Genomic DNA, 19,485 nt, shown 5'->3' with positions numbered 1-19,485 from the left:
TTTCAGACATGCCGATGCTTGGGCTGGCCCGGCTGAAGGTAGGTCCTGAGATTTCGGCTCTCCTTTTATTTTCGACACTTATGTGTAGGTCTGGCGGTTTCGGTTGCCTAGAGTGTGCTTTCTGTAGTGGAGGTTTAGCATTCTACATTTTGGTAACCGCGTCTAGCAAGTATTTCTTCTGTGTTATCCTGAGGATGGCTGCATGTTCTTGACTCAGGTGTTTACCTTTGTCTGGGTCTGCTACATGTGATTTTGCCTGAATTCCTCAGAGTTCTGAGTTTGGATGATTTTTGGTCTCCATTTTCAGTTGTTCCTATGCGCTGTTTGTCTTGTTGCTTGGCAAGTGAAGGGTTGCTTTTTGCAACCAGCTACAGCTGTTTGCGCCTTAATTGATTGCTAGCTAGCTGTTCCAATACTTGTAGGATGTTGGGAGAACTTTTTCTCTGTACTGATACCGGTTCTAATCCTTGTGGTTTCTATTTGGATTGGGTGTTGCCTCCCCTTGTTGTCAGGACCCATTTAGGTCTTGCAAGCTTGGTTTGATTGGATGTTTTTCCTTTTTATTGAGTTTGTGGTAACCTTTCGGTTCCTTTTTGGTTCTTCCTTGCCTTATTCCTCTTAGTTTCATCAGGGTTCCTTTCGCTAGTAAAGGGTGTGTGGTGGGGGACCAACTGTTGGGCGACGGTGTCTCCCGAAGGACTGTTGTGTCTGATGTTGCGGTCTCTGGCTAGGCTTCCGGGCTATCTGCTGGTCATTCTCCTTGTGGTCTTTTTCCCTTTTTGTTTTCTCGGATTCGGACTAAGTTTTTTTTTTTTTTTTTTTCATTGGGTATGGGGTTTCAGGCCTGGTGCCCTCAGAATGGGCCGCCTATTGTACCCTCCCGTTTTGGCATTCAGTGTCCTCTATAGCTTGGGTATTGTTTTACCAAAAATAATGAATGCAGCTGTGGACGCTGCATTCATGTGGAAGAAAAGCATAAATTACCTGATAATTTTTCTTTTCTTCCGATGGAAAAAACGGGTTTTTTTTTTTTTTTTTTTTTTTTTTCTGTGGGGCGTCTTGTTTTTTTATTCTTCTGGCACCTTTTCACCCAGATATTTCTTCTACAGTTTCTTGTTCCTCGGCAGAATGACTGGAAGATGAGGGAAGTGGGAGTATTTAAGCCTTTGGCTGGGGTTTGTCTGCCGCCTCCTGGTGGCCAGGTTCTTATTTCCCAAAAGTAATGAATGCAGCTGTGCGAGTTGGGAGGGATTTTATAGGGCTCATGGGGTTTGGGAATATTTGCTGCCTTTTAGTGGTAGAGAAGAGTAATTCCCAGGAGTAATGGATTGTGGACTCTCACCACCATGAAAGAAATAAATTTATCGGGTAAGCATAAATTATTTTCCATTTTTCTGTAATTTAATTCAGAATATTGTTGGCTTCCCCTCTTCATACTTATGTTATAAGGGGTAGTCTAGGCACAGCTGTAATCCAGTAATTGTTTGCACACTCCTGTAAGCCATTTATAACTGTCTTTAATGGGCCTTAGCAGAAAAAGAAACCTAAGTTACAATATGGCGGTGCCCCTATATATATATATATATATATATATATATATATATATATATATATATATATATATATATATATATATATATATATATATATATATATATATATATATATATATGGGAATCGCGATTAAATTGCGGATTTCACGTCGGCATCCCTGTAACTCCCATAAGCCCCCCTCAGCTCACACTGTAACCCCGCACCCCCATAAGGCTCCCACTGTAACCCCCCAATAAGCACCGCCTGTAACAACCATCAGCCCCCAACCCCACATAAGTCCCAGCGCACCCCCTCCCTGTAACCCGCATCAGCCACAGCGTCATCAGCTCCCACTGTAACCCCAATAGAACCCCCCTGTGTAACCTTCATAGGTCCCATCAGCTCCCACTGTAACCCCCCCAATAAGCAACGCCTGTAACCACCATCAGCCCCCAACCCACAAGTCCCAGCACATCCCCCTCCCTGTAACCCGCATCATCCACGTCGCTCCCCGTTAAGTCGGCTCAATGTTGCAAGGCGGGCACGGCAAGTCAGCGGCCCTCCTCAAAGGAATCGCATACTCTCGCGGTTTTATAACCGCATTCGCATCGTGCAGCCCTAATATATATCTATATCTATCACTAACACACACACTGCCCTGAGTGCATAATTCTTTCAATGATTTTAGTGTGTAATGTCTTTGTTTTTTTTAATAGTCCATTAAGGATATTGCTTTGACATTGGGCAAGCTGACGTTCAGGATCTCAGTGATAAAGATTTTGAAGCTAAGAAATGATTTTCCTTTTCAAGTAACCAGATCTGGAGGAATAGACCATTCAAGGAAAGTGTTTATACATGTTTTCTGTATTTCAAATTGTATTTAGAATTTTAGGTGTGATATTCAGCGGTTGATGCCAGGTTTTGGCTTTCACAAAAGATCTACTCCAGTAATAACCCGTATTCAATATGAAATAACTCCATTACGCTCTAAATATAGAACTTGGCTATTGTCTGACATAAATCTTTTTTGGATTATTTGTATCTCCATACATCAGCCCATCTATTGCAGATTTGTTTTGCTTTACCTTTTGTTGAAAACCTTTTGTTTAAAACCTTTTGTTTTTGTTGCTTTTCTTTAAGTTGTGTTCATAGTGCCCAACATATAGGTGCAGTGATTCTCCCCCCCCCCCCCTCCTATTTTAACGGTTATAATTCTACAAGCTGAGGTTTGCACAATCGGCAAAGTTTCTACAATATCTCTAAAAGTGGTTCTTCAGTATTCCAGAGTTTTCTGGTCCCCTATTCTGGTATTACATTATTTTGCATGTCCTTCACAGGATGTTGCTTCAGCATGTTTTCACAATGCATTTTGGCTTATGGTTGTGGCAATAGAAATTGTTTCAATTTGCACATTTACACACATTTTATGTCCTCATTTGAAACTATGCTTTTAAAGAGATAACTGTCATCTTGTATTTAAAGTTGACTGGTTCTCACAATGGCCAAATTATTCAGTTGGTGTGGGGTTTACCAGAGAAACTACTCATCTCATCAGTGTTTTTGACAGGTTCTCACAAGTGCAGTAGCTTATAAGTTTAAGAAATACCTAAAGGGACACTCTATCAAAATTAAACTTTCATTATTCAGATAGAGCAGCTATTTTAAACAACTTTCCAATGTACTTCCATTAACAAAATGTGCACAGTCTTTTTATATTTAAACATTTTGTATCACCAGCTCCTACTGAGCATGTGCAAGAATAAGTGTGTATACATTTATGAATGGCTGATGGCTCTGACATGGTATGTCAATGTTAAACCTTCATGATTCAGATAAAGCATGCATTTTTCCAATTGACTTCCATTAACAAAATGTGCAGTCTTTTTTTTTATATTTACAGTTTTTGAGTCACGTGCTCCTACTGAGACTGCAAGGATTCACAGAATATACGTATATGCATTTGTGATTGGCTGATGGCTGCCACATGATATAGGAGTGATAGAAATAGACGTAACTTTGAAATTTGTCTGAAAAATCTACTACTAATTTGAAGTTCAGACTAAGTGCTTTTGCATTGTCTTTGAATCATGCATTTGTGGGTTATGCAAATCTACTGTATTTACTGGTCCTTTAACCCTTTGAGTGCTAAGCACTTTCCCACCTGGGTGCTAAGATTTTTTAATGTTGTTTTTTACAACAATTTATTTCGTAACTTTTTTTGTTTTTTTTGTTTTTTTTCAGACCCCCAAGACTTACACTGTTGGAAAGGTTAGACAATTACCTTTCCAATGGTGGATCTTGGGGGTCTGTAGCTGCTTAGATGCCTGAGAATACAGGCTTCTAAGCAGCATGCCCCCTGCTCCAATACTTAACATTGTTAAGTATAAATAAAGTTGCGCAGTGACGTCATCACGTTATTGCGCGTGACGTCACCACGCAAAACGGTAAGCCCCGGCGATGCCTGTCACTCTACAGGCATGATCGCCGGGGTAGGAGCGGGTGGGAGCCCCCAGATCTCCCTCAAGTTGGTAAAGTGCTAGTGATGGCTCTGAGCCATCATTAGCACCAGAGTGGGAAACTCTGACAGCTCAGAGCCGTCATTAGCACTCAAAGGGTTAAGGGAGAATGTCGTTGTGCAGAAAACTTGTCAAGCCTTAGCGGCCTAGCTTGTTTAATTATATAAGTTTTTGTGCATAGTATATTTACAAAATGCAATACTGGTATAAAATGGTAAAGATAAGTGGCAATGTTTAATAAAAGTATATTGCCAGAAAAGAATTACAAAAAATAAGTTATATAGAATGCAGAAGAGATACATGAGAAATGAGGGTATACTGTTCTCTACCCCTAGAGCCCAACCCAAATAGAACAGGTCACTACTGTCTAAGGATTTTTTTTATTTTTTTTAGGCGTATTCATATTTTGTTTGGAAAAAGATGTCAAACTAATTTATTGCAATAAATAGTGAATACACATCAAGACTGTGGTACCTGATTGCTATAAATGGAATGCTTCTCTAATGTCTGTTGGCTGAGTTCTGCTTTGCGAAAGCTAGAGGGTACAGTTGTCAGTGGCAGAAACTCTACTTAAAAGCAGTGTCTGCTGTAAGGTACCAATTAATAAGCAACCAACGAAGAGATAATAAACAAAACTGTTGGCAGCGTACACTAGATATAGTCACCAACAACAAATCGGCAAAAACAGGATTCTCCAGGGGACACCAAGGCTTCCACTCCTCGGGTAGAACAGAATGCAAAGCCCAAAGCTAAAAATAGCATGGGGAAGGAGGCACCTCCATGGTGCTGTAAGTCACTTCAACTTAAAGATGTGACCTTGTATTTTACATCTTTATTAAGTTGAAGTGGCTTACTGCACCATGAGGTGCCTCCTTCCCCTTGCTATTTTTTTTAATTTTATTATTAATAAACTACACCTGTTCATAAAAGAATATAGAAGGCATACACTTTTCCATAATTTCTCCATTTATACCCACCAAGTTTGTTTTCTTTCACTTATTTAAAACTGTACTGAGATCTCAGGTCTTTTAATTAAAATGTGGCAGCAGCAAATACTGCTTGCCACATCTCCTCCCTGTACAGCTGTTGACTGCAAAACATGAGTTCTAGGTGCCATCTCCATTTTTTTTTTTTTTTTTTTTTAATGCATAGTATGTAATGTGAATTCTGTTTGCATTTATTATTGTACAAGCACTTGTGCAGCCCAGCCCCTGTTCTTGTGCAACCAATTACATAAGAGCAGGGCCTGTCAATCTCAATAGATGAATGAGTTCTGAGTGGGTGTTTTTTAAAAAAAACACTTTTTCTTTCTTACTTTTTTTAGACTCTTGGATATCCCAGTCTGCTTCGTTTCCAAGGAACCAGAAGCAGCCAGTTGTAGATTCTTTGTCGCCAGTGGCTTCTCTACCAAAACAGGTTATGCAGCCTTCACCGCAGCAACAGCAGCCTTCGAAAGCTGTAAAAGTTACTTGTGCAAACTGCAAAAAGCCTCTACAGAAGGGCCAGACTGCCTATCAGCGAAAAGGTTCTACTCACCTGTTTTGTTCTACGGCTTGCTTGTCGTCATTTTCACACAAACCTGCCCCAAAGAAGCTCTGTACTATGTGTAAAAAGTAAGTTGTATATGATTTCCTAAATGGTCCAAATTGATTCTGTTTAGGCTTAAAATTGAACATTCTCTTTAAATTGTGGTGAGTAAAAAGATAAAAAAAAAAAACACCCTCGGCATGAATTGACACTGTCTAGTCCATCTTTAAATACAAAAAACAAAATTAGTGGGATTTTTTTTTTTTTTTTCTTTTTTAATTCATATATCCATTTACATTCCTATTGTAAAATAATTTTATTCAGATCACCGTATTTGCATGTTTGTACAAACCTATCAATGGCGAAAAATTTGATGTTATACTTATCATGGGGATGTATGACATTCCTATCAAGGTGATTCCATTTGATGTCTCCTAAATGCTCTAAGACTCTTACTCTCAACTCCAGTGTCCTTTTTTTTTATTAGTGTGGGAAGGGTATTTGAATGAACAGGTGGGCTGTGAATTATTCCTCATCTGCTTCCCTCCCACACATTTTTAACTTTTATAATAGGTTTCAATAAAATTTAGATTTGTATTAATTCTCACTATTTTGTTTTTTTGTATTTAAATATAGTTTTTGGGCAGTAAGTGGGGAATCACTTCTAGCTATTGTATATTCAATATATATATTAGTGATTTAGTTCACTCCCATTTGATAGTATTTTTCAAAATTATTTAATTGTTAAAATGGCTGGCTAGGCATAGATTTTGAAAATGGAAACAAGAGGCAGAGAGTTTTTCACTTAACACTGTCTCTATCATCACATTAGCCTCAACTATTGAAGGAGGCATTTAAAAACCATAGCAAAATCAATGACAAAGCAAGTTAGAGCTTTTTGGGAAATTTCTAGTATGGAGAGTTACTTGAGTAAAAATTTAAGGTCTAATGATCCAATTAGCTAATTTTCATATAAATGATGAAACTTGTATCCATATGTGGCAAGAAATCTTAAGTAGGTAGGTGTTTGATGGAACTTAAGTTAGATTTCGAAAATGAGGAAAGAAATTATCAAACTTTGACTGACTCAATAAACAAAGGGAAACAACAAATTATGATTTCTCCTACATTGGTGTATCCGGTCCACGGCTTCATCCTTACTTGTGGGATATTCTCAATCCCTACAGGAAGTGGCAAAGAGAGCACACAGCAGAGCTGCCATATAGCTCCCCTCATGCTCCTCCCCCCCAGTCATTCTCTTTGCCGCTCTAACTAGTAGCATCTCCACGGGGTGGTAAAGAGTATGTGGTGTTTAGTTGTAGTTTTTTATTCTTCTATCAAGAGTTTGTTATTTTAAAATAGTGCCGGCTTGTACTATTTACTCTGCAGCAGAAAGTGATGAAGATTTCTGCCGAGAGGAATATGATTTTAGCACCAGTAACTAAAATCCATTGCTGTTCCCACGCAGGACTGTTGAAACCAGAGAACGTCAGTTGGGGGGAACAGTTTGCTGGCTTAACTGCTTCAGGTATGATCAGTCATTTTCTCCAACATAGGTGTGTCCGGTCCACGGCGTCATCCTTACTTGTGGGATATTCTCTTCCCCAACAGGAAATGGCAAAGAGCCCAGCAAAGCTGGTCACATGATCCCTCCTAGGATCCGCCTTCCCCAGTCATTCTCTTTGCCGTTGTACAGGCAACATCTCCACGGAGATGGCTTAGAGTTTTTTGGTGTTTAAATGTAGTTTTTATTCTTCAATCAAGAGTTTGTTATTTTAAAATAGTGCTGGTATGTACTATTTACTCTGAAACAGAAAAGAGATGAAGATTTCTGTTTGTAAGAGGAAAATGATTTTAGCAACCGTTACTAAAATCGATGGCTGTTTCCACACAGGACTGTTGAGAGGAATTAACTTCAGTTGGGGGAAACAGTGAGCAGACTTTTGCTGCTTGAGGTATGACACATTTCTAACAAGACTTGATAATGCTGGAAGCTGTCATTTTCCCTATGGGATCCGGTAAGCCATTTTTATTAAATGAGAATAAAGGGCTTCACAAGGGCTTTAAAGACTGGTAGACATTTTTCTGGGCTAAAACGATTGATATATAAGCATTTTTAATACTTCATAGTTTTGAGGAGTTATTTTATTCTTGGAAATTATGTAAAATAACCGGCAGGCACTGTATTGGACACCTTTTTCACTGGGGGCCTTCTCTAATCATAGGCAGAGCCTCATTTTCGCGCCTCTATTGCGCAGTTGTTTTTGGGAAGCAAGACATGCAGATGCATGTGTGAGGAGCTCAGATACATAGAAAAAGCTTACTGAAGGCGTCATTTGGTATCGTATTCCCCTTTGGGCTTGGTTGGGTCTCAGCAAAGCAGATACCAGGGACTGTATAGGGGTTAAATATAAAAACGGCTCCGGTTCCGTTATTTTAAGAGTTAAAGCTTTCAAATTTGGTGTGCAATACTTTTAAGGCTTTAAGACACTGTGGTGAAATTTTGGTGAATTTTGAACAATTCCTTCATACTTTTTCACATTTTCAGTAATAAAGTGTGTTCAGTTTAAAATTTAAAGTTACAGTAACGGTTTTATTTTAAAACGTTTTTTGTACTTTATCAAGTTTATGCCTGTTTAACATGTCTGAACTATCAGACTATGTTCTGTATGTGGGGAAGCCAAGGTTCCTTCTCATTTAAATAGATGTGATTTATGTGACACAAAATTTAGAGAAAATGATGCCCAAGATGATTCCTCAAGTGAGGGGAGTAAGCATGGTACTGCATCATCCCCTCCTTCGTCTACGCCAGTCTTGCCCACACAGGAGGCCCCTAGTACATCTAGTGCGCCAATACTCCTTACTATGCAACAATTAACGGCTGTAATGGATAATTCTATCAAACATTTTAGCCAAAATGCCCACTTATCAGCGAAAGCGCGACTGCTCTGTTTTAGAAAATACTGAAGAGCATGAGGACGCTGATGATATTGGTTCTGAAGTGCCCCTACACCAGTCTGAGGGGGCCAGGGAGGTTTTGTCTGAGGGAGAAATTTCAGATTCAGGGAAAATTTCTCAACAAGCTGAACCTGATGTGATTACATTCAAATTTAAATTGGAACATCTCCGCGCTCTGCTTAAGGAGGTGTTATCTACTCTGGATGATTGTGAGAATTTGGTCATCCCAGAGAAATTATGTAAGATGGACAAGTTCCTAGAGGTCCCGGGGCCCCCCGAAGCTTTTCCTATACCCAAGCGGGTGGCGGACATTGTAAACAAAGAATGGGAAAGGCCCGGCATACCTTTTGTCCCTCCCCCTATATTTAAGAAATTGTTTCCTATGGTCGACCCCAGAAAGGACTTATGGCAGACAGTCCCCAAGGTCGAGGGGGCGGTTTCTACTCTAAACAAACGCACTACTATCCCTATAGAAGATAGTTGTGCTTTCAAAGATCCTATGGATAAAAAATTAGAGGGTTTGCTTAAAAAGATGTTTGTTCAGCAAGGTTACCTTCTACAACCAATTTCATGCATGGTTCCTGTCACTACAGCAGCGTGTTTCTGGTTCGATGAACTAGAAAAGTCGCTCAATAAAGATTCTTCTTATGAGGAGATTATGGACAGAATTCATGCTCTCAAATTGGCTAACTCTTTTACTTTAGACGCCACTTTGCAATTGGCTAGATTAGCGGCGAAAAATTCAGGGTTTGCTATTGTGGCGCGCAGAGCGCTTTGGCTAAAATCTTGGTCAGCGGATGCGTCTTCCAAGAACAAATTGCTTAACATACCTTTCAAGGGGAAAACGCTGTTTGGCCCTGACTTGAAAGAGATTATTTCTGATATCACTGGGGGTAAGGGCCACACCCTTCCTCAGGATAGGTCTTTCAAGGCTAAAAATAAACCAAATTTTCGTCCCTTTCGCAGAAACGGACCAGCCCCAAGTGCTACATCCTCTAAGAAAGAGGGTAATACTTCTCAAGCCAAGCCAGCCTGGAGGCCAATGCAAGGCTGGAACAAAGGTAAGCAGGCCAAGAAACCTGCCACTGCTACCAAGACAGCATGAGATGTTGGCCCCCGATCCGGGACCGGATCTGGTGGGGGGCAGACTTTCTCTCTTCGCTCAGGCTTGGGCAAGAGATGTTCTGGATCCTTGGGCGCTAGAAATAGTCTCCCAAGGTTATCTTCTGGAATTCAAGGGGCTTCCCCCAAGGGGGAGGTTCCACAGGTCTCAATTGTCTTCAGACCACATAAAAAGACAGGCATTCTTACATTGTGTAGAAGACCTGTTAAAAATGGGAGTGATTCATCCTGTTCCATTAGGAGAACAAGGGATGGGATTCTACTCCAATCTGTTCATAGTTCCCAAAAAAGAGGGAACATTCAGACCAATCTTAGATCTCAAGATCCTAAACAAGTTTCTCAAGGTTCCATCGTTCAAAATGGAAACCATTCGGACAATTCTTCCTTCCATCCAGGAAGGTCAATTCATGACCACGGTGGATTTAAAGGATGCGTATCTACATATTCCTATCCACAAGGAACATCATCGGTTCCTAAGGTTCGCCTTTCTGGACAAGCATTACCAGTTTGTGGCACTTCCATTCGGATTAGCCACTGCTCCAAGAATTTTCACAAAGGTACTAGGGTCCCTTCTAGCGGTGCTACGACCAAGGGGCATTGCAGTAGTACCTTACTTGGACGACATACTGATTCAAGCGTCGTCCCTACCACAAGCAAAGGCTCATACGGACATTGTCCTGGCCTTTCTCAGATCTCACGGGTGGAAAGTGAACGTAGAAAAAAGTTCTCTATCTCCGTCGACAAGAGTTCCCTTCTTGGGAACAATAATAGACTCCTTAGAAATGAGGATTTTTCTGACAGAGGCCAAAAAATCAAAACTTCTAAGCTCTTGTCAAGTACTTCATTCTGTTCCTCTTCCTTCCATAGCGCAGTGCATGGAAGTAATAGGTTTGATGGTCGCGGCAATGGACATAGTTCCTTTTGCGCGAATTCATCTGAGACCATTACAACTGTGCATGCTCAGTCAGTGGAATGGGGATTATACAGACTTGTCTCCGACGATACAAGTAGATCAGAGGACCAGAGATTCACTCCGTTGGTGGCTGACCCTGGACAACCTGTCACAGGGGATGAGCTTCCGCAGACCAGAGTGGGTCATTGTCACGACCGACGCCAGTCTGGTGGGCTGGGGCGCGGTCTGGGAACTCCTGAAAGCTCAGGGTCTTTGGTCTCGGGAAGAATCTCTTCTCCCGATAAATATTCTGGAACTGAGAGCGATATTCAATGCTCTCAAGGCTTGGCCTCAGCTAGCAAAGGCCAAATTCATACGGTTTCAATCAGACAACATGACGACTGTTGCGTATATCAACCATCAAGGGGGAACAAGGAGTTCCCTGGCGATGGAAGAAGTGACCAAAATCATTCAATGGGCGGAGAATCACTCCTGCCACTTGTCTGCAATCCACATCCCAGGAGTGGAAAATTGGGAAGCGGATTTTCTGAGTCGTCAGACATTTCATCCGGGGGAGTGGGAACTCCATCCGGAAATCTTTGCCCAAATTACTCAATTGTGGGGCGTTCCAGACATGGATCTGATGGCCTCTCGTCAGAACTTCAAGGTTCCTTGCTACGGGTCCAGATCCAGGGATCCCAAGGCGACTCTAGTAGATGCACTAGTAGCACCTTGGACCTTCAACCTAGCTTATGTATTCCCACCGTTTCCTCTCATCCCCAGGCTGGTAGCCAGGATCAATCAGGAGAGGGCATCGGTGATCTTGATAGCTCCTGCGTGGCCACGCAGGACTTGGTATGCAGACCTGGTGAATATGTCATCGGCTCCACCATGGAAGCTACCTTTGAGACAGGACCTTCTTGTTCAAGGTCCGTTCGAACATCCGAATCTGGCCTCACTCCAACTGACTGCTTGGAGATTGAACGCTTGATTTTATCAAAGCGAGGGTTCTCAGATTCTGTCATTGATACTCTTGTTCAGGCCAGAAAGCCTGTAACTAGAAAAATCTACCATAAAATATGGAAAAAATATATCTGTTGGTGTGAATCTAAAGGATTCCCATGGAACAAGATAAAAATTCCTAAGATTCTATCCTTTCTTCAAGAAGGTTTGGAGAAAGGATTATCTGCAAGTTCTTTGAAGGGACAGATTTCTGCTTTATCTGTTTTACTTCACAAAAAGCTGGCGGCTGTGCCAGATGTTCAAGCTTTTGTTCAGGCTCTGGTTAGAATCAAGCCTGTTTACAAACCTTTGACTCCTCCTTGGAGTCTTAATTTAGTTCTTTCAGTTCTTCAGGGGGTTCCGTTTGAACCCTTACATTCCGTTGATATTAAGTTATTATCTTGGAAAGTTTTGTTTTTGGTTGCAATTTCTTCTGCTAGAAGAGTTTCAGAGTTATCTGCTCTGCAGTGTTCTCCTCCTTATCTGGTGTTCCATGCAGATAAGGTGGTTTTGCGTACTAAACCTGGTTTTCTTCAGAAAGTTGTTTCTAACAAAAACATTAACCAGGAGATAGTCGTGCCTTCTTTGTGTCCGAATCCAGTTTCAAAGAAGGAACGTTTGTTGCACAATTTGGATGTAGTTCGTGCTCTAAAATTCTATTTAGATGCTACAAAGGATTTCAGACAAACATCTTCCTTGTTTGTTGTTTATTCTGGTAAAAGGAGAGGTCAAAAAGCAACTTCTACCTCTCTCTCTCTTTTTGGCTTAAAAGCATCATCAGATTGGCTTACGAGACTGCCGGACGGCAGCCTCCTGAAAGAATCACAGCTCATTCCACTAGGGCCGTGGCTTCCACATGGGCCTTCAAGAACGAGGCTTCTGTTGATCAGATATGTAAGGCAGCGACTTGGTCTTCACTGCACACTTTTACTAAATTTTACAAATTTGATACTTTTGCTTCTTCTGAGGCTATTTTTGGGAGAAAGGTTTTGCAAGCCGTGGTGCCTTCCATCTAGGTGACCTGATTTGCTCCCTCCCATCATCCGTGTCCTAAAGCTTTGGTATTGGTTCCCACAAGTAAGGATGACGCCGTGGACCGGACACACCTATGTTGGAGAAAACAGAATTTATGTTTACCTGATAAATTACTTTCTCCAACGGTGTGTCCGGTCCACGGCCCGCCCTGGTTTTTTAATCCGGTCTGATAATTTATTTTCTTTAACTACAGTCACCACGGTATCATATGATTTCTCCTATGCAAATATTCCTCCTTTACGTCGGTCGAATGACTGGGGAAGGCGGAGCCTAGGAGGGATCATGTGACCAGCTTTGCTGGGCTCTTTGCCATTTCCTGTTGGGGAAGAGAATATCCCACAAGTAAGGATGACGCCGTGGACCGGACACACCGTTGGAGAAAGTAATTTATCAGGTAAACATAAATTCTGTTTTTCTAACAAGACCTAGTAATGCTAGAAGACTGTCAGCAATCCCCTCTGGGATAGGTAAGCCATTTTTCTTAGACTCTGTATAAAATTATGGCTTATATTAAGGACTCTATGCTGGTTGACACTATTGTGGGCTAAATCGATTGCTTTTTAGCATGTTTTCACTATAAATAAGGTGTTTTTTCAGACTTTAAAACACTTTTGGGGTTTTATTTTGCGCCTGGCACTTATTTGGACACCTATTCTAGTCAGAAAGGCCCCTCCACTCTGGAATGAAGAGTGAGGAGGCCTCATTTTCAGGCCTCAATTGCACAGTTGTTTTGCTTAGGCAGTTCATGCAGCTTCACGTGGGGAGTCCAGAGGCATCAGGAAAGACTCCAGAGAGGCTCATTTCCTACTAAAATAATCCCTAAGGAAGGTAAAGGCCACAGTGGAAGCTGTGGCATAGTACTGTAGTGTTTTTAACAGGTTAATTGCTGTTATTAGCTCCGGTTTGGGCATTAAGGGGTTAATTGGTCTGAAAATGTGTGTGCAATCATTTCAAAGCATTAAGACACTGTGGTGAAAATTTCATTAAAATCAGATGTTTATTTGATGGTTTTTTGATGTTTTGGTAATAAAGTGTGCACTTTTATTATTTAAAGACACAGTAACGTTTTTGTCAAAAATAATTTTTATTGCATTGAAGATCTGTTTAAGTCTGTCAAACATGTCTGACCTTTCAGATAACCTATGTTCTGTATGTTCAAAGGCCAAGGTGGTTCCCCCATTAAATTTATGTGTGAAGTGTGCCATAGCGTCCAAACAGCTTAAGGACCGTACAATCACGCTTAAAGATATAGCCCAAGATGATTCTTTAGCTGAAGGTAGTGAGGATAGCTTACTATCCTCTCCTTCTGTGTCAACACCAGCTATGCCCGCACAAGCGATGCCCAGTACATCTAGCGCGCCAATTGCTATTACTATGCAACAGTTTGCAGCAGTAATGGATAATTCTCTTGCAGCATTTTTATCCAAACTGCCAGCTTTTCCTAGGAAGCGTGATTGCTCAGTTTTAAATACAGAAAATGAGCAAGCAGACGCAGAGGATAATTTATCTGTAGTGCCCTCACATCAATCTGACTTGGCGGTGAGGGAGGGCTTGTCTGAGGGAGAAATTTCTGACACAGGAAAAGTTTCTCAGCAGGCAGAGCCTGATACCATAGCATTTAAATTTAAGCTTGAACACCTCTGCGCTCTACTTAAGGAGGTCCTAGCTACTCTTGATGATTGTGACCCTTTGGTGGTCCCAGAAAAATTGTGTAAAATGGATAAATTCTTAGAGGTCCCAGTACACACTGATGCGTTTCCGATACCTAAAAGGGTGGCGGATATAGTGAATAAGGAGTGGGAGAAGCCAGGTGTACCTTTTGTTCCCCCTCCTATATTTAAGAAAATGTTCCCCATTGTTGACCCCAGAAGGGACGCGTGGCAGACGGTCCCTAAGGTAGAGGGGGCAGTTTCAACGCTAGCTAAGCGCACAACCATACCAATAGAAGACAGTTGCGCTTTCAAAGATCCTATGGATAAAAAATTAGGTTTACTTAAGAAAATTTCTGTTCAACAAGGTTTTCTTCAACCAATTTCTTGCATTATTCCTGTAACCACTGCAGCTGCTTTTTGGTTTGAGGAATTGGAAAACTCGCTCCAGAAGGAGACTTCTTATGATGAAGTCATGGATAGAATTCACGCCCTGAAGTTGGCTAATTCTTTCATTACATATGCCGCTTTTCAGTTAGCTAAATTAGCGGCGAAAAATTCTGGTTTCGCAATAGTGGCGCGTAGGGCGCTTTGGCTAAAATCGTGGTCAGCGGATGTGTCGTCCAAAACAAAATTGCTTAATATTCCTTTCAAGGGTAAGACCCTATTCGGGCCAGAGTTGAAAGAAATTATTTCAGATATCACTGGGGGAAAGGGCCATGCCCTTCCACAGGGATAGACCTTTCAAAGCTAAAAATAAGTCTAATTTTAGTTCCTTTCGCAATTTCAGGAACGGACCGGCTTCTACCTCTACAGCCACTAGGCAAGAGGGTAACGCACCCCAGCCCAAACCAGCATGGAAACCATTGCAAGGCTGGAACAAGGGTAAACAGGCCAAAAAGCCTGCTGCTGCTACCAAGACAGCATGAAGGGGTAGCCCCCGATCCGGGACCGGATCTAGTAGGGGGCAGACTTTCTCTCTTTGCTCAGGCCTGGGCAAGAGATGTTCCGGACCCCTGGGCACTAGAAATTGTCTCTCAGGGGTATCTTCTAGAATTCAAGGACCTTCCTCCAAGGGGAAGGTACCACATGTCTCGCTTATCTTTAGACCAGATAAAAGAGACAGGCATTCTTACATTGCGTAGAAGACCTTTTAAAAATGGGAGTGATAAACCCAGTTCCAACAGCAGAACAAGAACTGGGATTTTACTCAAACCTGTTTGTAGTTCCCAAAAAGGAAGGAACTTTCAGGCCAATTCTGGATTTAAAGATCCTAAACAAATTCCTCAGAGTTCCATCATTCAAAATGGAAACCATTCGGAATTTTACCAATGATCCAGGAGGGTCAATTTATGACTACCGTGGACTTAAAGGATGCGTACCTGCATATTCCTATCCACATAGATCACTATCAGTTTCTGAGGTTCGCCTTTCTGGACAAGCATTACCAGTTTGTGGCTCTTCCCTTCGGATTGGCCACTGCTCCCAGAATTTTCACAAAGGTGCTAGGATCCCTTCTAGCGGTCCTAAGGCCAAGGGGCATTGCAGTAGCACCTTACCTAGACGACATTTTAATACAGGCGTCGTCCTTTCACAAAGCAAGGGCTCATACGGACATTGTTCTAGCCTTTCTAATGTCTCACGGGTGGAAGGTGAACATAGAAAAAAGTTCTCTGTCCCCGTTCACAATGTTCCCTTCCTGGGAACAATAATAGACTCGGTAGAAATGAAAATCTTTCTGACAGAGGTCATGAAATTTAAAACTTTTGAACACTTGTCGAGTTCTTCAACCCTCCATAGCTTAGTGCATGGAGGTAATAGGACTAATGGTTGCAGCAATGGACGTGGTTCCTTTTGCTCGAATTCATTTAAGACCATTGCAACTGTGCATGCTCAAACAATGGAATGGGGATTATGCAGATTTGTCTCCCCAGATTCAGATGGACCAGCAAACCAGAGACTCGCTCCTCTGGTGGTTGTCTCAGGGAATGAGTTTCCGAAGACCGGAGTGGATCATTGTCATGACAGACGCCAGCCTCTTAGGCTGGGGCGTGGTCTGGAAGTCCCTGAAGGCTCAGGGTCTATGGTCTCGGGAAGAATCTCTTCTCCCGATAAACATTTTGGAATTGAGAGCGATATTCAATGCGCTCCAGGCATGGCCTCAACTAGCGGAGGCCAAATTCATCAGATTTCAGTCGGACAACATGACGACTGTAGTGTACATCAATAATCAGGGGGGAACAAAGAGTTCCCTGGCGATGAGGGAGGTATCCAAGATCATCAAATGGGCAGAGGATCACTCCTGCCATCTATCAGCAATTCACATCCCAGGAGTGGACAACTGGGAAGCGGATTATCTGAGTTGTCAGACTTTCCATTCGGGGGAGTGGGAACTCCACCCGGAGGTTTTTGCTCAGCTGACCCAGATATGGGGCATTCCAGATCTGGATCTGATGGCGTCACGTCAGAACTCCAAAGTTACATGTTACGGGTCCAGGTCCAGGGATCCCAAGGCGACATTGGTAGATGCCTTAGTAGCACCTTGGTCGTTCAATCTAGCTTATGTCTTTCCACCGTTTCCCCTTCTCCCCCGGCTAGTAGCCAGGATCAAACAGGAGAAGGCTTCGGTAATTCTGATAGCTCCTGCGTGGCCACGCAGGACTTGGTATGCAGACCTTGTGAATATGTAATCGGTTCCACCATGGAAGCTGCCTTTGATGCAGGACCTTCTAATTCAAGGTCCATTCGAACATCCAAACCTAGTTTCTCTGCAACTGACTGCTTGGAGATTGAACGCTTGATTCTAGCTAAGCGTGGGTTTTCGGAATCAGTTATAGATACTCTGATCCAGGATAGAAAGCCTGTGACCAGGAAAATTTACCATAAGATATGGCGGAAATATCTTTGCTGGTGCGAATCCAAGGGTTACTCATGGAGTAAGATTAGGATTCCAAGGATACTATCTTTTCTCCAAGAAGGATTGGAGACAGGTCTGTCAGCTATTTCTTTAAAGGGACAGACATCTGCTCTGTCCGTTTTGTTACACAAGCGTCTGGCAGCCATGCCAGATATTCAGGCGTTTGTACAGGCTTTAGTCAGAATCAAGCCTGTCTACAGACCTGTGTCTCCTCCATGGAGTCTAAATTTAGTTCTTTCAGTTCTTCAAGGGGTTCCATTTGAACCTCTACATTCCATAGATATTAAGTTACTATCTTGGAAAGTTTTGTTTTTAGTAGCTATTTCTTCTGCTAGAAGAGTTTCTGAATTGTCTGCTTTGCAGGGTAATTCACCCTATCTGGTGTCTCATACAGATAAGGTCGTTTTACGTACCAAACCTGGTTTTCTTCTAAAAGTGGTTTCCAATAAGAATATCAACCAGGAAATAGTTGTTCCTTCTCTGTGTCCTAATCCAGTTTCTTACAAGGAACGTCTGTTACACAATCTTGATGTGGCTGAAAAGCATCATCCGGTTGGCTTATGAGACTGCTGGAAGGCAGCCTCCTGAACGAATTACAGCTCACTCTACTAGAGCTGTGGCTTCCACATGGGCTTTCAAGAATGAGGCTTCTGTTGAACAGATTTGTAAGGCAGTGACTTGGTCTTCACTGCATACGTTTGCCAAATTTTACAAATTCGATACTTTTGCTTCTTCGGAGGCTATTTTTGGGAGAAAGGTTTTGCAAGCAGTGGTGCCTTCCGTTTAGGTTACCTGACTTGTTCCCTCCCTTCATCCGTGTCCTAAAGCTTTGGTATTGGTTCCCACAAGTAAGGATGAAGCCGTGGACCGGATACACCAATGTAGGAGAAAACAGAATTTATGTTTACCTGATAAATTTCTTTCTCCTACGGTGTATCCGGTCCACGGCCCGCCCTGGCATTTTGGTCAGGTTTAAATTTATTTTTTGTAAACTACAGTCACCACTGCACCTTATGGTTCTCCTTTTTCTCCTAACCGTCGGTCGAATGACTGGGGGGGGGCGGAGCCTGAGGGGAGCTATATGGACAGCTCTGCTGTGTGCTCTCTTTGCCACTTCCTGTAGGGATTGAGAATATCCCACAAGTAAGGATGAAGCCGTGGACCGGATACACCGTAGCAGAAAGACATTTATCAGGTAAACATAAATTCTGTTTTTTAAAGATCACAAAGATTTTGATACCCTTGATAAAAAATTAAAAGAACACATTAATAATTTTTGAAGAAAAGCTAAACTAAGAGCAGAAAGCTACTGAGGGATTGGTCAGACTACCAGAAAGGGAATGTATATAAAAAGATTTTTAAAAGTAGGAAACCTAACACACAACATTCAATCACTTCTTCAATCCTCTTTAGGTCCTAACTGATGCAACTGAAGAGGAAATTAATTCTGAACCAATTAATATACAAACAGTAGCAACTACTAATGAATAGAGAGAAATCTATTTCCAGAACAGAAACCAGTAAAAACACACAAGTAAAATGGAGAAACGAACCCAATAAATGGAGATTATTACTATTATGTTCTAAGTGATTAATTTAACAGTAAAAAAATTGAGAACAGAACACTATGCTCTATTTTACATGGATTAAAGACCTACATCTTTTTTTCACGCACACTACATAGTTTAAAAAAAAATATAGCTATTATGTAGACTTAAACATTCCCCAATCTGATTTTGGAATAATGGATACCTTAACTGGATTACTGGATGAGGATGGTGCATTTACTATGTTAAAACCTATGAGTACCTTCTCCATACCAATTAGCAAATAGGGTAATGAGTATTTTGTAAAACTAGTTAACATTAGAAAAATTGGCTGAGAGTACAGCAAAAAAATACAATTTGAGCAAAAAGGAATGTTAGCTCTAAAAGAACTCCAATATAATAAAATCACCATCAACATGCAGATAAGGGAATAATTTCTAGTTATAAACCTCTCAAATCCAGTATCAGATTGCTCTATTTTTCAGAGACCTCTTTTTTGATGTAACAGATCAATCTATCATACAGCAGAAGATTTGTCAGTTTATACTACCTACTTGCACCATAGTAATTTCCCCCTCCCCTCTTACCTATATTTGTTCAAAATTTTACTTATCTAGACTCAATAGAAGTTATTTGTTTTAACCATAACTATTCTCATCCTAGACATTTGTGATATCTTGTATCTTTTATCAAACCTGAGGTTACCATAATGAGGCCTAAGATTGGTCTCCTCATTCCATTATAATCTCTCCTACATTTATTCATGTTCACATATTTAAGGCCCAAG

The 19,485-nt window shown here is 41.5% G+C and overlaps 1 protein-coding gene across 5 annotated transcripts in view; it reads left to right on the top strand.

Moving 5' to 3' along the window:
* The window catches only part of ZMYM2 (zinc finger MYM-type containing 2), a 409,791-nt gene that overhangs the window by 42,080 nt on the left and 348,226 nt on the right, over positions 1-19,485 (top strand). For all 5 annotated transcript variants that reach the window (XM_053708531.1, XM_053708528.1, XM_053708530.1 and 2 more), the window contains one exon: positions 5,374-5,662. In XM_053708531.1, coding sequence (XP_053564506.1) covers positions 5,374-5,662 — 289 coding nt within the window. The remainder of the gene's footprint in view (positions 1-5,373; positions 5,663-19,485) is intronic.

This window comes from Bombina bombina, chromosome 3 (genome assembly GCF_027579735.1).
Source record: "Bombina bombina isolate aBomBom1 chromosome 3, aBomBom1.pri, whole genome shotgun sequence".
In the NCBI taxonomy this organism is placed as follows: Eukaryota; Metazoa; Chordata; class Amphibia; order Anura; family Bombinatoridae; genus Bombina; species Bombina bombina.
The sequence above is the reverse complement of the archived record's forward strand: the minus strand, read 5'-3'. Positions and strand labels throughout refer to the sequence as shown.